This window comes from Gossypium arboreum, chromosome 3 (assembly GCF_025698485.1).
Source record: "Gossypium arboreum isolate Shixiya-1 chromosome 3, ASM2569848v2, whole genome shotgun sequence".
NCBI lineage: Eukaryota > Viridiplantae > Streptophyta > Magnoliopsida > Malvales > Malvaceae > Gossypium > Gossypium arboreum.
In genome coordinates, this window is record NC_069072.1 from 3,470,539 (window position 1) to 3,495,796 (window position 25,258).

At 30.1% G+C, this 25,258-nt stretch overlaps 1 protein-coding gene and 1 long non-coding RNA gene across 3 annotated transcripts; one reads left to right on the top strand and one right to left on the bottom strand.

Annotated features, from left to right (window-relative positions):
• The first annotated feature begins 788 nt into the window (after positions 1-788).
• Positions 789-14,278, top strand: LOC108475951 (uncharacterized). Of its 2 annotated transcripts, XR_008279878.1 has the most exons (4): positions 789-4,145; positions 4,257-4,407; positions 4,504-6,792; positions 8,895-14,278. It is a non-coding gene; the product is annotated as an uncharacterized LOC108475951 (long non-coding RNA). The 2 variants fall into 2 exon arrangements; XR_008279877.1 differs by having other exon boundaries at positions 4,504-14,278.
• LOC108475952 (MADS-box transcription factor 23-like) lies at positions 5,980-23,641 on the bottom strand. The gene is made up of 7 exons (XM_053025418.1): positions 23,226-23,641; positions 14,481-14,559; positions 8,427-8,488; positions 6,673-6,772; positions 6,531-6,572; positions 6,359-6,442; positions 5,980-6,138 (listed from the first exon to the last, which is right to left on the bottom strand). Exons 1-7 carry the CDS (start codon positions 23,405-23,407, stop codon positions 5,980-5,982), a joined length of 708 nt encoding a protein of 235 aa, XP_052881378.1. The 5' UTR covers positions 23,408-23,641.
• Between the last annotated feature and the right edge of the window lie 1,617 nt (positions 23,642-25,258).

A 25,258-nucleotide genomic window follows, 5' to 3' on the forward strand; every position in this document is an offset into this window, starting at 1 on the left:
ACTTAAATTGTTAAAAATAATAAAACCAAAGTTCAAAAAATCAATAAAAAACTTAACTGTGACAATCTAAATAGAATAGGAAGAATAGTAAACGATAAAAATAAAATCAAACATAAGATAAAAAGTGTGTATGATTAGGTGAAGGTTCAAAATCATCATATTCACTATTTGAAATAATATTTCTTATACTCATACATTTTATGATTATTTAAAAAAATTATTGGAAATAAATTTAAGTGGACTATTCAATCTTTTTAAGATTTTGTAATATTAATTTAGAATTTCTAAGTTTGATTTAAATTTCATCATGAATAAATTCTATTAAAATGTTATAAAAAAGTCAATTGAGTTTTAGTTAGGTTAGTATCGATATTATTGTTAGTGTAAGAGGATATAAATTTAAGTGCGTTGAAATATATTATTCTTCTATTTAAAGATTAAAAGAATATAAAAAAGCAGATATAATAAAACTTATAATGATGACTATTTTATTATTTTGGATGGTCTGGGTGGGGCTTATATAAATTTTTTATCTACTCAAAACCCAAATTTAAATAAAATAAATTTTATATATTCTTATTTAAATTTAATTATAAAAATTACATATTTTATTGCTTTTTAAACAATAATATAAGTTTTTCTTATAAACTGAGCCGGGCCAAGCTCAAATTCAAGCTTATTTTTCTTAAAAATCAAGGCCCGGCCAGGGCATGGGCATGGACATCTCTACAGTCATGAATCTCCTGTGCAACTAAAAGAGACTAAGAGAGACAGAACTGGCCAAGAAAAAAAAAAGACAGCTGTCCATGTACACGTAGTTCACCTAATTATGTTTGCAGAGAATATAAAAAGCCTGTTGTGGGTTCTTTTTTTTTCTATTTATGGGTTCATCTGTTTCCTTGTGTATATCAACAAGGATTCGTCATTCGTGTAAGTTGGCGAAGATATTTTCTTCTCTCTCCACATTACGACGCTTTTGATAATCCAGGCGTACAGCACCTTTCGGTTCCAAGAGGAGGGAAAAGAAAAGACCAGAGCCAGACCAGATCCGTCTCCATACGCCCTCCTTTCCACTGCTTAATTCGTTGGCTTCGTCTTCACTTTCATGACGAATCCTTTTTTATGTCCGTCGAGTTGCTTTGTTTTGAGAACTTTCATGGCGATATCTCTCGCTGCATGTTGATAGCTGTGTTAAGGCTTTACTCTTTGTTCTTGATTCTCTACCCTTTTTTCTGTTCTGATATATAGTTTTCCAATGATTTTTAGGAATTGATTAGGTCAATGGCTTCTGAAGCTTATTCTTTGAGGAAGTGCTTAGTTATATGCTTTTTATGTTTCTTCGCGCTTCTTTATTTGTAAGTTTTTAGTTATTGTCATAATTTGTTTTACTTTCTGAATATAAGTTCACGTATAGTTTTATCGTCTAGGTTGCTTGATTTTCTTCTTCTACGGTGTCCTGAGCTTGACATGTTTTCGTCACTAACCGCGTTGAATTAATGGCACTGCGTATTATTGCAATCTGATGACTCTCTGTTTGCTAGTGTATACTTTTTTATTTATTTGTTTTTCTTATCTATTTAAATCTTTCTTTCGGAAAGAGTACTGTAGTGTACTATGCCTCTCTTTTACTGCCACTGGAATTGCACCCAAGAAACTAAAAATTATCACTAAAAATTTTTGTTTTCTTGATTTTGTTAATGCTGGTATTTCTTAATTAATGGAGGAGAAATGCGTTTTATTTTTTATTTTTTGTGGATTGAGGCCGTTGGCCTTAGCCGTTAGATAGTCAACTCGCAGTGAATTAGGGCTTTGCTCTATGAAAAACAGATTATATGGTTAAATTGTCAAGGGGTAGTAGTAGTGCTGATATGATGAAAATGAGTTGGAATTTAGCGAGAATATTTTTGGACTAGTGAAAAAAAAAGAGCAAGAATGCTGATTATGTTTTCAAATGATGAAAATATACATTTAAGAAGGGGAATTGCTGTCTAAAAGACCTGCTATCAGGATTCATCTTGTTAGACCATAATGTTTTCTTTCTCGTGTGCTTTTGCTTAATGGAGGTTAAATCAAAATTGCTAGTCTATGATTCTTCTCTTTGTATACGAGGTAGCTTTAATTGTGTTAGGTTGTTGTTAGTTAGCCATATTGTATTGGAAACTAATTTTAATTAGGTTTGTACAATGTTATTATTGCAGTACCAATTCTTGTAGTTGTTAACTGAATTTCTTATCCATATTAATTGTGAATATTTCTTGCTAAAGCTTTTTCTCCGAGTTATTTTGAATTGCTACCGTCTTTAAAGTTACAAAAAGATGGTGTTATCGTTAGCATTTTAGATTCCAATTAAAGGAAAATGACTGTTGTTGGTGTTTTTTTTCTTTGGATAAGTAGTCATTGTTAGTGAGTTATGTTTTATCATCGTGCTGATGTTGCACTCTGTAGAGGGGGTAATAAATTTGTATTGGTTGATTTTATTTTGGTATGTTAACATTTGAGGCGAACATTAATATAGTTTGATTGATTAACTCTAAGTTATGCGATCAGTAGCAAACTATACATGTCTGCATTGTTTGTACTTGGGGTTCTGGTGTAAGGAAAGGTGTGTTTCTGTAACAAATACATTCAGTGTGGTATGGATGGGCAGTGCTGTGCGGTGGGTTTAGCTTACTTTTTGTCTTAGGCTATAGTATCGTTATAATATTTAATCTCACCGCCACTGTTGTTTTTACACTAATCGCAGATAAACGCACCACCCATTCAAACCCATCCTCAATCTTCTTAAAATTTTACTTTTACTTGGAGGGCTATTGACATCCATGAAATCTTTGAGTTGTCCACTACAGGTGTTTTAGGTTACAACTTTACTTGTATTGTTAAGGTTAATATTACATATATATATTGTTATTGTTTTTTGGAATAAAAAGCATATTGTTTCTTCCTGAAATTGAATGATAAATTAATAGATAGCTTTGTTTTTCATCCTGTATTTTGTGTCGAAAATAACTTCATTGTTAGCTAAAATTGAAATCCTACAATTCTCACAACAGCTTGTGCCCTATTTGTCTATTCCTTATCACTTAAAGAAAACTGGATTGAACTCTACTGATATATTTATGTATTTTTTAAGAAAGTTCTCTTGGATCGTATAAATCCTAGAAGGTTAGATTATTTGTCTCAAATATGATTAAATAATATGACTTCTATAAAAAAATTGTGCAAACAATTGCAACATGATGTACTAGGAAATTCTTAATACTTGGTTACATGTTTAATTGAAAATTCTAGTTTGTGCTATTTCTTTGGGCTGAAATTTGATTAATTTCAAGAAGCAGCTTCAACAAAAAACAAGAAGGTTTACCTAGAGAGTGAATAAATTATGGTACTTCAGGAATTGTGGGTCAATAGATTCAAAAGGAACCCCATGCTGAAATTTTGCATGGACTTTTCACAGTTACCTTACAAGGTGGTGGAAAGGTTATTCACAGTTGTATTTCTTGGGATGCAGTACTCAATAAGCTTGATTCCTTATTAAATTTTGAATATGAGGGTTTTGGGAGTCTTCGTCCAAGTCACATGCTACTTATTTGAATTTAAAGAACATTTTGCAAAATACTTATTAATTCAATATTTGTGTGCCTTTGTCCAAGTGCGCATATAAAACCCAGTAGTTTTGCGTCACTATCTGGTTAAATGGGGCAATTATAATGATGGTTGCCTGGCGAGTAATTTGGGTTTGTCTCAAGTCAAGCTTTACTTGTTCATTTCTGTTCCTGGACTCTTTGATTGTAGCTTTAGTTGTTTGTATATAACACAGATATTTTTAGGTTTTTGAGTTGATAGGGAGAGCTCAAAGTTAGCTTAGAGGTATTGTCAGTTGTAAAGTGCAAATCCGGTGTGGAGGTTCAAAGCTAAACCTTGTAAAATATCCAATTGAATTAAGAGGATTCTGTGCTCTGGAAATTTGGGTGTATGGTAGATACAGGCTTTTAGTTATTTTCATTATGTTATTCATCAAGTTAAGTTGAATATCTCACAACTCTTAATAGTTGAAAAACTAAATTTGTAAGGTCATTTATGAACTACCAATATTCCAATTGCAGGCAAGCACATACGAAGTGGTTATAAAGTTTTAATAGATGGAGGTGATTCTTTTCCCTTTTGTTTCTGAAAACTTTATATACCACTTCGGTTTCAAAAGTCCAATGAGTTTAAAATTTCTAGCTAATCATTAAAACTTTTATATTTATTTTCAGTTCAAATATTTCGCTTAATTATGCCATTGTACCTGGTACTTGGAAGATTACTTAGAATGGTAACTTTAAATTCCTTTTCATATTTGCTTTCTGGAAATTGTTGAAAGAGGGTCACTTTGCATGCTATTGAAGATGGCAAGTTGTTGAATGGGTAAGCATCTGTTGATGGCAGTAATTACCACTGTAATGTGTTTTGATGAAGTGACTGTCATACCATTGGGAATAATTTTTGTTTCTCCTCTGACAGATATACATGCCGCCAGATCTTATCCTCATGCATTTAATGCAGCAACAGACATGAGTATTGCTTAAATTTCTCCTCACGATGTGAGCTCAAATGTCATGTTTATCATTGCCATATATCCTTGTGATTTATTATTAAAGATGATTCAGGTTGCAGTTCAAGATTTTGAGTATTGCTTATATTACTTGATGCTCTAAGGACCTGACTTCTTGCCTGCCAACATTCCACTTCAGGCACTTATAACTACTGTATGTATGTTTTTCCAAAGATGCATCGTGTTCAGGAGACGAATGCTTTACCTTAAATTATTGAAAGTTGAAAGTTTCCTAGATTACAAGACTTCTGACTTTTTTTTTTTTTTTTTTGTGCAACTAGAAAAGGCTTGTCTCTACCCTGAGCATGAGACCTGTTCTTTACCTGGCTGCTGGTATTAATTATAGCGCTAAAATACTCCTAGCTGTATGGTTAAAACTTTGTTCCCTGACTCCCTGGTTCCCTATATTTATACTCTTGCAGTTTAATTATATCAAGTGGTATGATTATTTCTTTTATCATAAATGTATGCATGAATGCCTGCAGTTGACTACAATATCTTTTGCATTCTATGTAATTATATCACCTTTAATCACGGCATTCATCGTATAATTATTTCATTTCAAGTCGTTGTTTCTCCATTGTGGTCAATACAATTACTGAGGAAGAGGTAATGAGTTGTACGAAGTACTCTGCTGGAAAGGTGGCTATATATTCAAGGTAGTGTGCCTAGAAATTTTTGGCCTGTCTAGAGCAGTTACTAAGGCATGCTTTTAGTGATGCAGTGAACTGTCAAAGTTCTTTCTAATTATGAAATTAAGTCGCTTGTTATGTTGTTGGTGCCCTACTAATTATTTATATTTAATATGTAGTTCATTTGAACCTCCCTGCCTCTCCTTTTTCCAGCCTCAAGTTTTCTTTTATCAGTAAGATCGAGCTATCAGAAGAAAGTAAAATCAATCTGAGAATTTTTTTATTGGATAACACAAGTAGTACAATTGCAATTTTTCACTTGGTAAATCAATACTGTTGAACAAATAAGTTCTCGAGGCAGCTGACCATAGAGTAACATCAGACACAAACAGTGCATTCTAATTATTTCATAAATTTACATCGGATAATGTGTCCCTGTTAATTACAGAAACCTAAAGATTGTTTAATTATATATTTCATATATATTTTTTAATTTTTATTTTATGCTGAAAATACTTTATCTAATAGCTGGAATATCAAGGCTCACTTGTAGAAGCCTCAAATTTCAACTGCAGGCAAGTTGTTGATAGGGTAATGATGTGATGTCCATCCATGGTTGTCCGACCTGCTTGCTAATGCAGTTGTAATCTGTTGGAAATTTAAGAAGTTAGTTTTAGGATTGATATTGAAATAATTTGCTTTCTTACATGGCTTTATTTCCTGTAGCTTTGAAAATTGTAATGAATGGAAGAATTACCCCAACTTCATTGGTTTTTCTGGTGCATCATTCTTCTGAGGTAGGGGCTGGCTTAACTGGAGATGAACAGGTGCATGGAGATCATATCCATTGTTGAAAGTATAATTTGGGGGAGAGCTTCTGCTAGCTTCATTTGCTTGCCTTGTACCATAAACCTTAGACCGAAAATTTGTGTTGTTTAGGAGTATTAGGAAGAAAATCTTCATTTGCTTAGAATTTAAGATTATTTCATGGGCCTTCGGCATATTGGCATTAGTTTTTTGGAATTTTGTTCTATTACTTTCATGAGAACCAAGGAAATAAGTTATAGAGGAAGCATAATTCATAGGTGAATGTGAGATATTCTTAGCAATATTGAATTATCTAGGCCAATACCTTCTTTTGAAGCTCAGTGTTTTCTTGGCACATGAGGTCTAACTTTTTATGCAGTTCTAGATTTTCCTGATGAATGAGGTGCCCCTGCAATTCAATAATTGAATGTTACTCAGCAAGAAAATATCTAACAATGAAAACCTGAATAAAAATGCAGAAGAACTTAATATAAAACCTTGTTGTTTAGCTCTTTGACTTCATCTGTTAGAATTTGGTCCTGTAAGCAGAGAATAGTAGAGGAGCAACTGCATAAATATTATCTTCTTATCTTGAATATTTTTGGTGAAAGTTTCATCCAATTCTAATGTTTGTCATACCTTTTTCATGCGGACACCTTTCAAACTCATTTCAAGTTGGTTTTCCAGGTTCTGCAGATCATTGATACTTAAACCAGATAGTTCTTCTCCCATCAATTGCCTGCAGCACGTCATAACTATGTAAGCTATTGCTTATCACATGGTATGTACATCCCACTATATTATATTTTAAAGGTTCTTATCAACCATCAACAGTTTCCTGATAGTACATTGTTATGAAGAATATTTGAAGTGATCTTTACCATTTCCAATATCATGTTATGCATATCATACTATATATACTAGCATTTTGTGAAACCCTATAACAAGAGTTGTTGATTTTTTGTTTTATGCTCTCTAGTCCATAAAATTCCCTTGTTTTACTGGTTTGTTTATAAAATTATACGTGAGATTTGTATTATAGGATGCCTGGATCACTAGTGACGATGAGAATTGGATATGGTTTCAGGAGTTTTGGTTTTGCTTAAGTTGGTTTTTTTCTTATATTAATTGATGAAGAAAATTATTATCCATGTTCATACTAAAGTTTAAGGATAGTTCTGTTGAAGTAGGTAGAGAAGATGATTTAGATGTATGTGTGATGGGCACGATCATGAAGAAGAAGGACATGTATAATTAAAAAATAGTGACTTATATATTTGTTTATGAAAATATTGTCTTAAAGGTCAAATTGCTTGTTGACTTTACAGCATTCTAGTATGAACAATGAAATTTTGATAGTTCACCAGAAGTTGGAACAATTTGTTTAACAAATTACAATTGCTAAAAGATGATTATATCTTTAAAATATGTTTAAGTAAACCGAAATCTAAACCCTAATCACTCTGTTTATGTTATAGAAGTACTTTAAAAATTTTAACTCCATACCTTGCTCCATTAAAATTGACAAAAATATTAAAATACTTATCACATCATTGTAACTATTGAAAATAATAAACTTTACTATTACAATAAAACATGACTGAAATATAGTAGGTTATGAGATGGAATTTTAAATGAAATTTGAGTTTAATGAGATTAGACTCTTTAAAGCTTTGAAAATCTACAAAGCAACAAAAAGTGGGTCAAAAAGTTGTCTTCTACCTCATTTGGCTTTCTATCCAAAGAAATAATAGGAAACACAACAAAAGTAAATGATGAAGCAACAGGTAATAAAGATAAAGGAGGAAACAAAGATAAAGGAGGAAACGAATCAAGTAAAGAGCATTGACAATTGACTTTATGAAAGAATTGCCAAAGAAACAAGGGGTTGGAGCACCATTTTCTTCTTTAAGTACAAAATAATTTGATATAGAAATTAACCAAAGAATGTTTTGAAGAAAAATGTTGATTTTGAGGGGAGATTCTAGAGTGATTGATTGTGTGGTTATATACATGTAGAAAAAACATAATTTAGCATTGACAATTAAACATTTCATTAGGCTTCCAAACTAAAAAAAGCTACAAAGAACATTTTTAGTGAATTATATTTAAGTAGAAATATTATATATATTAATTTGCCACCTTTAAACATAAATCTTGGATCCATCTTGTTTTTCCTTGGTACTTTTCCCATTAACATGGACAAACATAATTGTTATTCTCCAAAACGTAGTTTTGGAAATAATGTAGTTAATGCATTTGTTACTACAAAAAAAATTGAGGCATGATTTTTTTTCTTGGTAGATAGAAATTACAAATTCCTTGCATTAAATTCACAAGTCTAAAGATTCTTAAAGAAAGCTTTAGTGTGATGAAATGGAGGCCTTTAGTACCTGTGGTATTCTTGCAAGTACTGTAGTTGCTGCCTCAAGCTTGCTACCTCCCTTTGCCAAAACTATAAAGTACAAAAGCAATTATTAAGTAAGAGTGAAACTTTTGAATGTGAAGTCTTTTGTATTAAACTAATATCAAGTGATCTAAAATTGAAGTACATGTCGAAGAACTTGGGTGATTAGTCTCTATTCAATGACAATATAATGTCAACTACTTATGAGTACCTTTTAGTTACTTTGCCTCAACTCACCTTGTTGAGTTCACATATTTTGTGATTGGAGTGAATCAAAGTGATTTATTGCTCAAATTGAAGCTATCTACAAGCTTAATCTAGCATCTGATATTTCACATATTGTGTTAAAAGGCTCTCTCTATAGTTTGAGCTAGATTCTTCTTTCTTGCTTTATTGCTGTCTTAATATGAAGTTGTTTCCTTCAACCTATCATTTTATTTTGAATGCTTAACAGGGTATCAAAGCTCAGGTTATGTTGTGTTACTCTTTTCTACCCCATGTGATGTTAATGACCTTCATCATGATGCTCAGTGTAGGCTTTGTTGAGCTAAATGTGAGAGGGAGTCTTATGTGGTGTTACCCCCACACATCTATTAGGCTTGGGTTCACAATGATGTTTATTAAAGGCGCTCGCTTTTCAATTATCACCAATTTTTTTTATGCAAGGATGCTTAACAAAACCAATGTCTATGTAACTTTGTGTTCTGCAGGAAGATTTTATGGAAGGGAGAAAAAGGAATAGAAGAGATGATAATGGAAGGATTTGTCGTATGGTAGATTCTTTTTGAAAATTTTTTAATATTATTATCTAATTGAATTAGTGGTTTCTAGGATTGGATTTTGAGAGAATGAAAGGACTCAAATGCTCTTATTTTCCACCTTAATCATTTCATTCCACCTTTCTACCGTTTTTTTCCTCTTCCTGAAGAAAACGCTTTTTGAACCCAAAACCAATTAGTGATAGGTGGAAAGGACCTAAATTTGATATAAGACTTTATACTTAATAGATTTGGGATAATATCACTTAATGTTCCCTTTCACATGTAGCTCTTAGGGCTTGCACATGGAAAACCTCATGAGAGGTCAACTATCGCACATGGTGTTAGCTACAAAGGATAACATGATAAAACTTGAGTTCTAATATCATATTAAGCATATAACTTAAAAATCAATTAATATTTTAAAGTTGGATAACACCATTTAATAATCATACATGCTATTTTGTAGCTTAACCATTAGAGCTTAGATCCTTTCTATTCCTTTCTCCTTTTTAATCTTCTTACCAAATGGTGTGCTAAAGAAACAATTTATGATATCCTCAAACTACTTGGTTCTTTAGATTGCAATTAGATGGAGTGCATATTTTTGTTGTAGTGCTAGTAGAGTTTTCTTTTAAATGTAACTATTGATATTGGGATGAGTTATATTTTTTGGATATTGTCAATGTATGGTGGTTTATTACTAAAAAATTGCTTTCAAATAGAGTTGATATTTTACAAGTCATGTCCTTAAGATTAAGCTTGTTAGAATATAATATTTTCATGGTTGTATGGTGAACTCAAAGTAATAAATCCTTATATTTGCCTGAGGTATCATAAAAGTGGTTGGCTGTATGAAGGGACAATATTTACACTTGTTTTTGTGTTGTATTATTACGATTATAACTTTAGAGTGGTTTTGTTTATCTACAAAACATGCAAACTTTCCTTTGTTGGGCCAAATGTCATGTATTCCTTATGATTCAATTTTTTTTTATGGTACCTACCTATCTCCTTTCTTACTAGTAAAGTCATATGGACCTTTGAAGAACCATACCTCAAAAGCTAACTGTTGAGTTTGGAGACCTAGGTCCATATAAAATGCAAGAGGGAATCCCATACTTTTTTATGTGGCATCCTAGTCTAGTGACTTGCATATGGGCACATATTAGTAATCGTGCTCACCAATTTGGATGTCCAGACAACAATGCCGACATCGAGCCTTTTTTGGTGCGGCTCAATTGCCTTGTGCACTTAGGCACGTTTCTTGTAAGGTGATAAGATAGGCATAAAAACTCGCTTGGTTGAGGTTCTCTCTAATTTCTTTTGTTTCTCACTTTTTTAATTAGTTATATCTTTTACTAACAAGAAATGAATAGTATCTAACTCCATATTTTTCAATATTTGAGTATTCAAATATTGGTACGGACCAAAAAATGACCAATAAAAAATTGCATGTTTTAGAGATAGATGAAACCACACTTTAGAGTTTGGTATATGTCTTAAGCTTTACTTAATACACAAAATCTCACATATATGCCTATTGCACACTTAACTTGGGCTAGCGAGATTTTTGTGGCTTGTGCCTGAGACAATATAAGGGATTTAGTGCTTAAGAGTTTCGTCCTTGATATCATTGCCACATCACCACCCTTGTTATGGCTGATTTTGATACCAATTGATATGAACCTTTGGGTAATCGAACTTGAAAAGCAAGCTATTGAGTCTGGAGAGCTTACATCTATATAAGCCCCATAATGAAATCCCATATTTTCCTATTTGGGATCCTCGTACATACTTTGCTATTTGGCACATATTATAAAGGCAAAGGTAATCAAAAACTGTTACGAACAAAATAAATTAAAAGAGAATTTCAATCAGGTGGGCCTTTTTTTACGCCTATTGTTTTACGAAAAAGCTTGCCTAGATGCACCAGGCGCACACTTCGTCAAATGCACCTCACCCAAAGGAGTCCAAAACACTCTTATTGTCTAGCATTAAGGCACTACACATAGGATTATTACATTGTAAAGAACTTGATAACATTATTACATTGTAAAGAACTTGATACTCTACACTTGATGTTGGGATTAGACAATGGCTTTGCCCCAGTTGCTAAGGTCCATGCAATGAGCCCCTAAAGAAAGGGATATTGTTGGTTTTCCATTCAAGTCTTTCATAGCATTGTTTCTTTAGAAGGTAAGGGCTCTTTCTTTTGCGTGGCTGGAGGGGATTTGTTGTAATTATTGGTAATTGCATTCCATTTATCTGTTGATAATTAAAAATGGTCAAAAAGGTTGTTAGCATGTACTAGCTTATAGAGTGGCTCTTGAAAAATAATATAGGTTTTTACTTTCATGATGCTTACATCACAGGGAGAGCAATGGACCAAAGGGGACTAAGAACATGAAATTGATATGGATAGCTTATTGGAGACATCTTCAAATGTTATTTGGGGGGAATTTATTTCTCAAAGGGTCAGAAAGTTATCTGTCCTTACAAGTTGTTGAAGTCACACTCCTTCCAGTTTTTTATGCTTAAGAGTGTGGTCAACCTTGGTGCATTCTGAGCAGAACATATGTTCCTTTCATGATATTTGTAGATAAATAGATATCATCTGTGTCTATTTATATTGCAATGCATTATCCCTAATTTCCAGAATTTTCATGCAACTTTAGGTCTATGTGCTGGATTGGCATCTTTTGAGATTTGCATATCGATGCCTTTCTCCCTCTCGTTTGTCTGTAAGTTGTCTATTCAATTTTGTACCTGACCGTGAATGTGGACATGCAACTTTTTAAGCTTGAGAGTAAAACATTAATTCACCACACAGAAGTACATGGGTCAGAAATCAACCCTAGATGTTGTGGCTAATTTTCCTAATCAACTCTGTGTGTGCTTATGGGCAAAAAGAAAAAAAAAAGTGTGCTGGTGAATACTAATTTTTTCATGAACATTGAGGGAACCTACCCTTCAGCTAGAAATTTATAAAGAACATCAATATTTGCGTGTTAAGGGAATAGACTTCCAATATACCTAAATCTTGGAGGCCCCTGAAACTCATGATACCAGGCATGTCTCATGAAATGATGCTGTTCTATTTCAGAAAAACAACCAGTGATAAACTAAGTGCATGCAAATGCATTTCTGTGTGTAGACATTGATCTGAAAAACGAATGTCCTGTTGTGAAGTTGTTCATGCCTTCACAAATTCGACTTTAGGCTGGAAATGATATACTTGATCTAGTAATGCTGAACTAGTGAACATAACTACTGTCTCTTGGAAGCGTGTACTAACCTACTTGAGGTAGCAAATGGTGGATGTTGCTCAATGCATGATAGGATTATTGCTCTACAGTTTGAACAGAGGGTGGCATCTTACAGTTAGGAAACACAGTTGTTGGGTAGAAGTAATAGCGTTGGAGTCTTATCGAACCCAAACCTGCAGATGCAGTGGAAAGAAAACCAGTTATAAGTGACTCTGGACAGTAGAGGTTATGATGTTTGAATTGTAATGTCACTTCAGTAGTTTGTTAAGAATGCTTATTTTCTGTCAACCGTCCAAATGCTTGAAGCATCGAGTTGGTGGTTGATGTAATTTTTACCTTTCGATTCTGTATGTGTGCAACAGCTGTCTGGGAGATTTAAGGCTGAATGTCTACCATTGGCAAAATCGTTGATGACATTTCAATGAGTAGGCCTGATACTATCGTAGAGGCTTTAAGAGTGTGCTTCCAGGGTTTAACCTTATAAAGCTTTTGTTCATATGGTTTCTAAAATCTCCTTAGTTACCTTCGACTTACAAGGAATACCGTGATGTTTTGTGCTGAAAGGGACATACCATGATGGTTTTCATTTATCATGATATAGAAGTGCTAGAAGCTTGTTTGAGATGTTTTTATGGCATCACTGAGCATTATGATTGGCTTGGATACAGTGCTCCTTTCCATTGATTCATCTGTTGGTGCAGATGTTGGAAGGAATCCTTTATGCTCCACAAGGAGTAACAGGAGCCCTGTGAACCATTTATGTAATACATCTTGCTATGAACTTGGTAAGCTTGAGCTTAACATGATTTAAGTACCCTTAAAAGATCTCTGTGATTCTTCTAAAAGTTCTGTTCTATTCTAATATGTTGACACTGCTTCAACCAATATATTGAGCTTTACTATTTTTTAGAAATAGATATGTTAATGATTTTTCAACCCACTCTATTAGGAAGCTTAAGTTGCATTACTCTATAGTCTATACGCTTGTTAGGTCAAATAAAAGAAAATTTTATTTTGGAAGATTTATGTATGTTGAATGGCATGCTACTTACATAGCATTAGCCCTAGGCCCTGCCTTGTTGCTAGCGGATTCTTATGCTCTAGAGGTAGGGATTTCTTATTCTTTGCGGTGCAGCAGCCACCTATGTCTTTTGTGGAAACTGTGAAGCTGATTACTGATGGAGATCCTGTACTATATGAAAAGTAGAACCACGATGCAATTTCCCATTGTTTGTTTGCACAACTTTCGATTGTATGGCCCTTTCCTTCTCTTCACCGTCACTTGAAGATGAACAAAGCAAAGCCAGGTCCTTTTCCTGCTCATCATTCTTTTTGATAATGGTCCTCGTTTCAAAACAAAGTTGAAGATAGTAAACATGATAAGAGCACGGTTTCTGTTTTTTGCTTTGTGGTTCATCCAAATTATGCCCTATCTTTATAGTTTTATATCATGTTATTTATTCCTTACTAAGAAAGTTTGGGACCTCACCTAGATTGAGAACAATGCTGTTGAAGGAGGAAGTCATGATATAAAAGATCGACTCGTGCTGCTTATCAAGGCATTGATTTACTATTTATATCAAGTCATGAAATAAAAACATCATCTTTCTGGGATACTTACATTTCTTGAACTTGTTATCAAGAGAGTGATCCGTTTGGTCAATTGTTAGTTTGGGGGAAAAAAATTATTCTATGTTTGCCTGGATTGATGATGCTTATACCTTCAGCAGCCATGTTTGTCTTCTATCCTAGTCTTTTATCTTTATTTATTTCTAATGGAACTTTTAAATTTTATGTTTGCGGTTAATTAACATATGGATTTATCATTTATAATAAAACATTAAATATATGTTTTTGATACATAATGCATGTTTTTAGAATAAATTAAAAAAAAAGCATCAAAAAGGAAAATAATGATGTTGAATTTGTGAACAGAATATAAGACCATTTGCAAACAATTGTGAAACGGGATAATTAGGGGAGGATATTGAAGCTGTTAAATAGACAATTTACCTTGACTTCTGAAGCCGGATTCATTTGGTGATGATGTTCCTCTTTGGTCCTGTTGTACCGTTCTATAACAGATCTCATGCTGCTAACGTTAACAACAAAAAAGAAAAATGGCAAAATCAGAATTTGCATCAATTTTGCAAAGGAGAAATGTATGTAACATTTTTTAGTGTCAATATTTCTAGTCGGATAAAGTTAATATAAAAGAAAAAAAATGAATTTAATCTAAAAGCTTAAAATTAGTTAGGAATTACTCTCATTAGTATGCTCGGTGAATTTGCATTAATTTTGCAAAGGGTTATAAATAAATTGGCAAACTACGTTAATGATCACATAATCATTTTTTTTAAAATTTTAAGATAGTTGAATAATAAAAAAAGTTAAAACTGAATAATTAAGTTATTATTTAATAATTTTTCATAATTAGGTGATAAATATATATATAATTGGGTGACTATTAATACAATTTATACTTTACAGCCGTGTAATAAAGATATGGATGTTTATACAATATATTAAAAATAAAACAAAGAAAGTCAAAGAAAGTCATTGAGTAATAATTGAAAATGTTATTAAATCCAACATATCATATTTCAAATTGATGGCATTAAAAAAATTAAGAATAAATGCGTAATATAGGAGAGCTCTGCAAGGGATTTGGTGGAAAAGATGGGAATGCACATATTTAGTTAAATATGTCAAGGGTAGGCATGTGTTTGAAACACTACGTAATCTATTTTCTTATGTTTTAACTCTTGTTCTTTATTGTGCTTTTCAGACTTTTATTATCATTTAGAATTTAAAGATGAAAAGAAAATCAAAGTAGAAAAAGCTTATCTTTTCATAATTTATTTTTAAAAGTAGAAAAGTGGATAATTATTTTTAATGTGTTCTGAAATATTTTTTAAAATTACAAAAGGAAGCAGATGTTCTTTTAAAGAAAATATCGAGTTTGTAAAATTGGACTAATGGTTGAAGCAATTAGACCGTCAATTAAGTTTTAATTAAATAAAATATTAAAATTCATAAAAATTAAAACAATATAGAAAAAAAATCAATTATCAGCTCAATTCTTTTTGAGCGGTTTGCTCTCAAATTGTTATGACAATCAATTTCTGATCTAATTAGTTTTGATTAGTTAGTTTGATTCCAACAAATATATAAAACTTGTAAAAGAGAATAGTATAAAGAAAGAAAATACTCCGCCCTAGAAATAACATTTTGTTGAAATAATATTTCATTTGAGAAAGAGATAGATCTAAAAATATACATGAACATTGGTTTAATTGTAATTTTATATATGAACTTTAATTTAACGCGTAATTTTATATATAAAATTTTAATTTGATTCAACTCTCTCAAACTATTAACAAAATTTTCAATATAGCATTGATATCAAAATTAGCCTTTAATATTTACATATTTTACTAATTTAAACCCCCATTTTTTCTAGCTTAATTTGGCTTTCATCCTTTTAAAAAGTCAAATTTGACCATCAATTTGTTGAAAAAGAGTTGAAATTATTTTTTAACGGAAATACTTACTAAAATTTTAAATTTTTAAACGTGGAAGTCTGCATGACAATTTAAGTGTACGTCAAGTATTTTTTTAATATGAACTTTTATATATTTTTTGAGTTATTTTTTTTATTTTTTATAATCTTTAAATTATTTGTTGTTGTGAAATATAAAAAAAGTAGTGTCATGTTAGCATGAATTACACATGGAATGTCATGTGGGTTACCACACCAATAGCGTTGCAAAATTAATATTTTTGTCAACATTTTCATTAAAGAAAAGCTATTTTTATATATTGCACACAAATAATTTATCATTATTTAACTAAAAAAGAATTATGGCCAAATTGACAAAGATATAAATGTTGAGGGTTAAATTTATCATAATGTCAAAGTATGTTTACATATTACATACACAAATAACTATATTTATTCAATATAAAAATAAAATTATATATTTATTTCTTTAAATTTATATAATTGAATTAAAATTAATTTTTTGTATATATCTGAATCTTATTCAAAGTTTCATGTGTATAATTACACAAAATTAATATTCTTATATCAAATCGTATATCAAATTAAAATTAAAAAATAAAAAGAAATATCAAAATTACTACTCATTCTTCGCATCTAGGTTAAGTCTAGAAGAATAATATTATTTAAAAGTCAAAATCTAACTTAAATTTTGTATAAACATATGATGTCTACATTATATCTAAGTAATTAATGGAGTTGTTATTACGAGTCTAGACACCATATTAATTGAGAGATAATTAAAACCCATTTCTTTTTCTACAAAATAATAAATACTAGTTCAATAATAATTAATAACTTATATATTTGTAAAAATATATAATTAAAATTTAAAAAAGCAGAAAAAGATTAAAGGAAAGGGTACTTTATAAGGAGTGTAGTTTTATGTTTCTAAAAATTATAAAAATCATTTCTAAAAATACATTGTATTTAATTGAAAATTTAAAATTTTAAATAAATTTTTAATTGGGTTATGTCATTATGTTGAGTAACATCAAACTCAAACAAGAGCATTATATAGTACAGATTAAGATAATGGTGTTTTTTTGTTTTTTAATATATTTTATATAAAAAATACTCTTAATAAATTTGAACATATGATACTATAAATTTTTTATAAAAAAATACCATAATTTTAAATTTAAATTTCGCCATTTTAACAAAATGTCATTTTTATATCAATTTTTTTCATAATTTTTATGCCCATTGGTATGCCATAATCTAGGATTTTTTTTTTAAGATTTTACATCCAAAGGTATTTTAGTTTTACAATTATCTGGTTATCTTTTATAACAACATTTTATTATAACAATCAAGTTTGTTGCATAACTAATTTTTTATATTTCATTTTAACCTATAAAGTACACTCTTCAATAAATTATTTCTCCATAGCCTCATATATTAAATTTTAGTAAAATTAATTGTATTGCCAAGGAAAATAAAAACAATAATTTTAGTTAAGATATTATTTTAATAAAAAGTCTGAATTTTATATAAAATAATGTTAATCATATTTTATGAAAATTAAAATAACTTTTAATAAATAAAATTATATTTTTAAATTTTATTAAAGATACAGTCTAAAGCTTACTAATTAATAATATTATTAATATATTATAATTTTTAATTTAAAATTAAAAATTATAAATATAATCTAAATGTCAAATGTTTTTATAAATATTTTAAATATTGGTATAAATATATAACAACCAAGTTTTTATAAAATTCAAAATTTCACAGCCAAATGACATCATTATAGAAAAGTTGTAGCCCATTATTTATTTTTAAACCAAACTGTACAAGATTGTCTCCTTGTTATACATTTTGTGAAAACTCTACCTACCATTATTTTCTCGAAACTTCTTCTCTACTTTTTGAAATGTTTAATTTTAATCCAAAATTTTATGAAACTGTTATTTTCGTTAATTAATTAAGTACTTTTTTATTATATTTAATGTGAAACATGTTGGTGAGCCCGTCGGTACACACGCAAAATTAATAAATTATAATTTAGAAAAACAAAAATTAAATCGTAAAAATAGAAAAATAAAGTAAAAGACAATTAGCTCTCTCTATAATAATCACTCTCTATAACAACATTTAATTATAACATCTAAGTTTATTGTAGAATCTATTTTTATATTTTAATTTTACCTTCTATAACAATTTTTCATCTATAACACTAAGAGCCATAAAGTATGAAATATACTATTTATTAAATTAGTTCTTTATAACATCCTGCTATCTCAAATTTTAGTGAAATTAGTTTTATTCCTAAGTAAAATAAAATAATAAATATTAGTTAAGATATAATTTCAATAAAATGTTTGAATTTTATATAAAATATACTAGCCATATTTTATTACATGAAAATAGATTTTAATAAATGAGATTAAATTTGTAATTTTATTCAAGATACGATCTAAATCTCACAAGTAAATAATATTATTAATATATTATAAGTTTTTAATTTGAACATTTTAAATAAGTTCAAATATAATTTGAATATCAAATGTTGTTATAAGTATCTCAAATATGTTATAGGTGTATAACAACCACTTCTCTATGACATCTAAAATTTTAACAAATAAAATTAATTTGTTATAAAGAGAATTCTCTGTAGTGAATTGCAAGTCGTCAAACACACCCAAGCAATAAAAATGAATAGAAAGCACTACACCAATCAAAACCACTAACACACTCAAACCTTTGTTCAATGGTGCAGACGACTCTATGATCTTTTGTGAAGATAGTGAAACTTAGCTACAAAATAAGAAGAGGGTCTTAAAATGTTTTAAAATATATAAATCACCATGCAAAAGACTAGAATTTTGGCACCAACTTGGTTCTCCTGGATATTGAGAAGTGGGCTACCTCTAACGGATATTCAGTGGGCGTCTTGCTTATGAATTACCTTGAACTTTCATTAGGTTACCTAAAAATTTTGCCAATAGTTGAGTTGCCCCTATGAAATTTGAAATCTCTAAGAACGTACTTGGTCGAGTGAAAAGAAATTTGATAATTTGATAATTTGATAAATTGAAGGGGTGGGAACATATAAATATGGAAAATATAATTTTTCTTTCCATGGGTATGCATAGTAGGAAATGTGAAAAAATTAAAAGAAAAATTAATTTTCTTTTCATTTATTGCTTGGTAGAGTTGAAAAAAGATAATAAAGAAAATTAGCCTTTTGAAAAATGCTTAATTTGGACTAAGTGTACACATCTCTTTCATTTTTTTCTCCTCTTCTCATTTCAATTTAGAAAGATTTGTCTTTTTATGCACTAGGATGAAAAATGATCATCTCTATCCTATCTTCTTTCCTCTCTCGTTTTTTCCAGCCAAACACACTCAAATTTTATTCTCTTTCCACTTTTCCACTCTCTCTTCCCATCTCTCTACTTTTTCAAACAATCAAGCACACTCTAAGAGAGGAATTATCTTCGCTTCTTCTGCTCATGTTTTTGTTACAATGATTTAGAATCGATTCAACACTTATTCTTCACATGTGATAGGGCTAACAATCAAGCACACTCTAAGAGAGGAATTATCTTCGCTTCTTCTGCTCATGTTTTTGTTACAATGATTTAGAATCGATTCAACACTTATTCTTCACATGTGATAGGGCTTGGAGACTAGCAAATTTTTTGTTCACTATGGAATTTGGTATTACCTAAGAATCTCTATCCTATTTTCTTTCCACTTTTGAGCTCTCTCCTCCTATCCTTCTATTTTTTCACCTAACCAAACACAGCCTAAAAGAGGTATTATCTCCGTTTCTGCTGCTACATGTTTTTGTTACAATGATTTAGAATTAGTTAAACACTTATTCTTCACATGTGATAAGGCTTGGAGACTAGCAATTTTTTTTGTTCACTTTGGAATTTGGTATTGCCTAAGAATCTGAATGTTTCTTTTTCATTGTTTGGCGACATGCTTTGCCTCCCAACGGGGTGCTAAAGTTTTGAGAAGGACTTTTTTTCCATCTCCGAGTCAGTTTGGTTGTTTAATGGTAAATTGTTGGATTGGGAGTAACTTGTTAAGCTTGCTAAGTTAAGATTAGCTTGGTGGTGGCTAAGTGCCAATGTTCTTGCTACTAATAATGTGGTGCTCTTAAAAAAGTCTGTTCCTTTAAATAAGTTGCAAATTCAAAGTTTGTGAAGGACCTAGTCCTTTTCGGAGCTAGGTTTTCAGAAGTTTAGTGTTGACGACTCTTTTACGGGGATGGAGAATATCACATAAACTTATCGTGGAAACTGGCAATGCTAATATTGTGTGTTGTAGGGCTGAGGAAAAGAAACTGCGAAAATCGAAAAATCGACTTGAACTGATACATTTAGTTCAATTCGATTTCAAATTGATGTTCTCATTCAAACCTCACAATTCAATTTAATTTTGATTTTTCTGCATGGGACGTATTTAATTTATCTAAACCAAACCAAATGAAAAAAATGTTTAAAGAAATGATCATAATAGAATAATAGATGGACCATTTTAATATATATATATATATATATATATACTAATTCATTTACCTCAATTATTATTATGTCATTTAAAAAGCTAAATATACTCTTACAAAAATTAAAGTTATGATAGTGTTTCATAAAAAAAGTTATAAAAGTGTAATTTTATATTAGTTTAGGTGGATGATTCTTTAAATATGATAATTATAAGCATAATCATAATTCTAATTTTAGAAAAATAGTTTATGGAACTTTATAATATTTTATTTAGGTATAATTATAAATTTAGCTTTTAACGTTTATATCTTTCATCAATTAGATCTTTATTTTTATTTTTTGAACTAAATTTGACTAGTAATCTTTTAAAAGGAGTCAAAATACTTTTTAGCAGAAATGATGATAAAAACATTAATTTTTTATTGATATTGGTGGCAACTCACATGGAGTCTACGTGTGCTTTATGCTAACATGACACTATTTGTTTAGTATGTCACATAAATAAATAATTTAAAATTTATTAAAAATATTCAAATAATAATTAAAATAAATTCGAAAAATATAAGAAGTTAATACAAATTAGCATAAAGTATATGTGGCTTACCTTACAAACTGTCATGTTTAAAAATTGACCGTTTTACTCAGTATTTTTGTTAAAAAACAACAATTCAATATTTTTTGAAAGGTTAATGGTCAAATTTGACACTTTTTAAAAGGTTAGAGGCCAAATTTAGCTTAAAAAAAAGTCAAATTGACAAAAGATATAAACATTAAAGGGCTTAATTTGTTATTATGTTTTTATTTATAAAAAAACAATCATTCGAAGTTGTCAATTATATAGATGACGGTTAAGAATTAAATTGATTATATGACATTTTGCAATGACTTAGTTATAACTAATTAACGGTAGCAACTAATTAAAAGAAACAATACAATAAAACATTAGGTATATGAATGATTTATGTATTAGTTTTCCTTTTAACTTCAAATGATTTTTAAGAGTCTTGTGAATAATTATGATATTAATTTAATTATTTAATTCACTTATAAATGTATAAATAAAATTGTGATTGTCATAAAAAATTGAGAATTACGGTGATTTTATTTTACGGATAAAGTCAAAATTAAAAAAAAAAACTACCAAATCAAATTGATTATTAGTTTGAAACCTCAAAATTTCAAACCTAGATCTTCTCCGATTCCACTCCTTGCCTACATCAGTTGGGCAATCTCAAAAAGCTTTTAGCTTAGGGGTGGGTGCCGAAATTATAAGGGGAGAAAAGAGCAAAAACAAATGGGTTTCTTCTAAGGGTTTAAATTTTGTATTTTTTGCCTTTTTTAATTGAAATGATGTGGAAACTCATCATACCTACGTGTATTAGGCAGCTAAGACCAAAATAATGATGTGTAAACTACCAAAAAAGAAAATCATGCCATCTAAAGGTTTATGGAATTATTTGCTTAAAATAAAAATTTTATTTTAGATGATGAACTAACATTTATAAGCATAAATTTAAAAATATTTTATTATCATTGTTTAATAAAAAATGCATTAATTATAAAATATCATAATTATAGTATCTTTGATAATTTTCAAGTAGCTAGCTCAAAAGAATTTTCCATAATCATGCTGCAAAATTTATGCAATCCAAATCTATGTACCTCCTTCAAACTAAATATAATATAGGAATACCCTTTCTATAATTTTTCTCCCAACTACTCTAACCAAGATATATATGCATGCATGCATGCATCAATCTCTCTAAGCCAATGAAAAATGGTGTAATTTAGCCAAGATTACACTTCCCCATTCCTAATTTTCTTCGTTTGCTCATCTCCATGCACACACATATATGTATGTGTACGTATATAGCTTTTTTTTGCTAAGTCTATACGTATATATATTCCTTTGAAAGTAATAGCAAGTGTGTTCATGATGAGGCCTATGAGAACTATTCAAACAATCATCCTTAAAGGTGACTTCTAATGGGTATGAGATCTGAATCCAATCATTATTTTGTAACTCCGTCCATTATTCTTTGACTATGACCTCTTTTTAAAAAAATTTCAAGTCTGTAAACTATATAGTAAGATTCTGTGTTTCATTCTTCATAGTTAATCATACCAAAATTTCCAGTTAGTGAATGAAAACAATTAAAGAGGACAACCTATTGTAAAAATAGCAAACTCAGATCATCAGAACAAGGATTATAATTCATAATGTTAAACAGAACCTCAATTAGGTAAAATTAGATGATGTATACAAACATTATTACTATATATAGTTCAATTAATTTGTTTTTTTTTTCATAGTGTGAAGTTGAAATTGTTAGCATTTATTTTGGCTTTGTTAAAGAAGAGAAAGGGGAAGTAAATTTATATATATATATATATATATATATACTCATAGAATTCATACTTATCTTGAATCGAAATAACCATGCAAAATCTTCAATGTCTTTTAGTAATCTCAAACTTCTAGATTTTCAAACTTACTGTTTGCATGCATGTTGACGACAATGGAAGGGAAAAAGAAAAGGTGGTGAACTCTACTTCATGTTAGCCTTAAAAAGGAAGGGGCTAAGAAAAAGGAATAAAACCCAATATTTTATAATAATTATTAGTAATAACTGAAAAAAAAAAGAAGAGGATAACAAAATTATTATTAAATAAATAAATAAAAACACATCAAGAAAAAAAAAATGAAAAAGGAAAGAAAGAGAAACTGACCTAGTACTGGCATAATCGTAAAGCTTGCCGGTGCTGGAAAAGATGATTAATCCAACTTCAGCATCGCAAAGGATCGATAACTCCCTCGCTTTCTTCAGCAATCCATTTCTTCTCTTCGAGAAAGTTACTTGCCTGCTCGTTGAGTTGTCGATTCTTCGAATCACTAACTTCCCTCTTCCCATATCCCCTCTTTTTATAATAATTTATCCTTCCTTTCAATCTTAGGGCTTTTAATAGCTTCTATTCTCCTAGATCGCCCCCAATTTCAGCCCTAGAAAATCTCAGATCAATGTCCCAAAATAAAAATCAAGCCAAATATACAATAAAACTAATTAGAAAAAAGTCAAAATAGAAAGAAAATATGATTTCGAGCAGTTAAAAGATGAATTCGATATAGATCGTATATATATAGACAAAAGCTTACTTGTTTTAAGATAATTACTGAAGCGACGCAAGTTCTTTTCCTCTTTTTATTTTCTCTTTTTGGAAGAGAAAGTTTTTGAGAAAAGTAGAAAGAAAAATTGAACTCGATGGAAGAGGAAATTATATTTATGCTGTAAATGGAAAGCTTAAAGCGGTTTTCAAACATCAAATGAAAACCTCTTTTTGGACTTAAAACATGGAGCCCGAAACCGCCTAGCGGTTTTATTAAGGAATTTACATGTCTTTTAATAGGGCTTACGCGCGAGTGTTTGGATAACTTTTGTACGCGCTACATATGAGTGACGTCTGTCGCAGTGAATCAAACAAAGCAGTGTCGACATCCGGAAGAGAATCGGGAGAACTGTTGGAGACGCAAACATAGATTTGAATGGACACGTTTCAGGAGATGAAAGCGAATAGGGTAATGTATGTACTCGAAGGTGGGTTGGAGAGAGAGTATCCTCGGACTGTCAGAGTGCCCGCCCAGGATTCGTGGGTGGACGGGCGTGGAAGTAGTGAAAAAAGTGGAAAGTGAAAGCACTGTGTGGTTGACGTATAGATGATCGACACGTTTGCTACAAAATCGAGGGCCGTACAATTATTTTATTTGTCAAGGCCTTTTTTTTTCCTTTTTTCTGATTCGTTGGGGGATATAATTGCCCTACTCTTTCTATTATTGACAAATGAATTAATTTCAATTTGTAGGGTTTCCATTCCAAAGGATATTTTTCCATTTTAAATAAAATATATACAATTATTAAAGTAGACCTGTAAATAGGTTGGGTGAGTAAGCTCGGTTGAGTTCGAATTTAGGCTTAGATAATGGGTTTTAACTTCAGATTAGTTTATATTGATTCAAATTTCATTTAAATAATAATATATTTTAAAATTAAATGTTGTTATGAGTATATATATATATTAATATAAAATTTACAAGTTAGATCAGGTTGAGTCAAATTTAAGTTTGAATTTGAAATTTTTCTAAAATCGGATCGTGGGTTGATTCAACTCGTATACATATGTAAATTAGAGTAATCAATATTGTATCACTTGGATTATTGTTTTTGTTCTTGAAAAAAAATTAATTTTATTTTAGTAATTATCAAATATGAGATCAAGCTCTAGCTGCTCAAGCTATATAAATTTATACTAGTTGAGCATGAGCTTACCACTATTTGAGTTCAACTCAACTTGATTACACCCCTATTTCGAATGCTCATAAATTTTATACTATTCTGTTTTGAATTTATCAACATTTTCTAAAATTTCTTAACATCTAAACTACTTATAAAGTCCTAGCTGAATTGGTGTCACAAATTACCTATACACCAATTTAATTGAGGTAACAATAAAGAAATGAAAAAATTTTAAAAACAATAAATTTTATTATAAAAGTATTTACAACTTTTAATAATTTTATAATTATTTTTAAAATAAATAACTTAAACTACAACCTTAAAACAAACCTTAAAATGAATGAGTTGTTAAATCAAAAACAAAATTAAGGGAAGATCCAATCCTTCATGTTGATGTTATATATATATATTGTTGAGTATTTTTGTTGTTTCTTTTTTGTGGGGAGAATTGGGTATTTATATGGCATAGTTATT

What these genes read in the sequence shown, in the direction of transcription:
- LOC108475952 (XM_053025418.1), bottom strand. Translation starts at nt 23,407, where the DNA reads ATGGGAAGAGGGAAGTTAGTGATTCGAAGAATCGACAACTCAACGAGC. An exon ending in AAGGTGTCCGCATGAAAAAG is followed by an intron (nt 6,573 to 6,672) that starts GTATGACAAACA and finishes CTCTGCTTACAG; the next exon opens with GACCAAATTCTAACAGATGA. An exon ending in ACACTGAGCTTCAAAAGAAG is followed by an intron (nt 6,139 to 6,358) that starts GTATTGGCCTAG and finishes TTTCGGTCTAAG; the next exon opens with GTTTATGGTACAAGGCAAGC.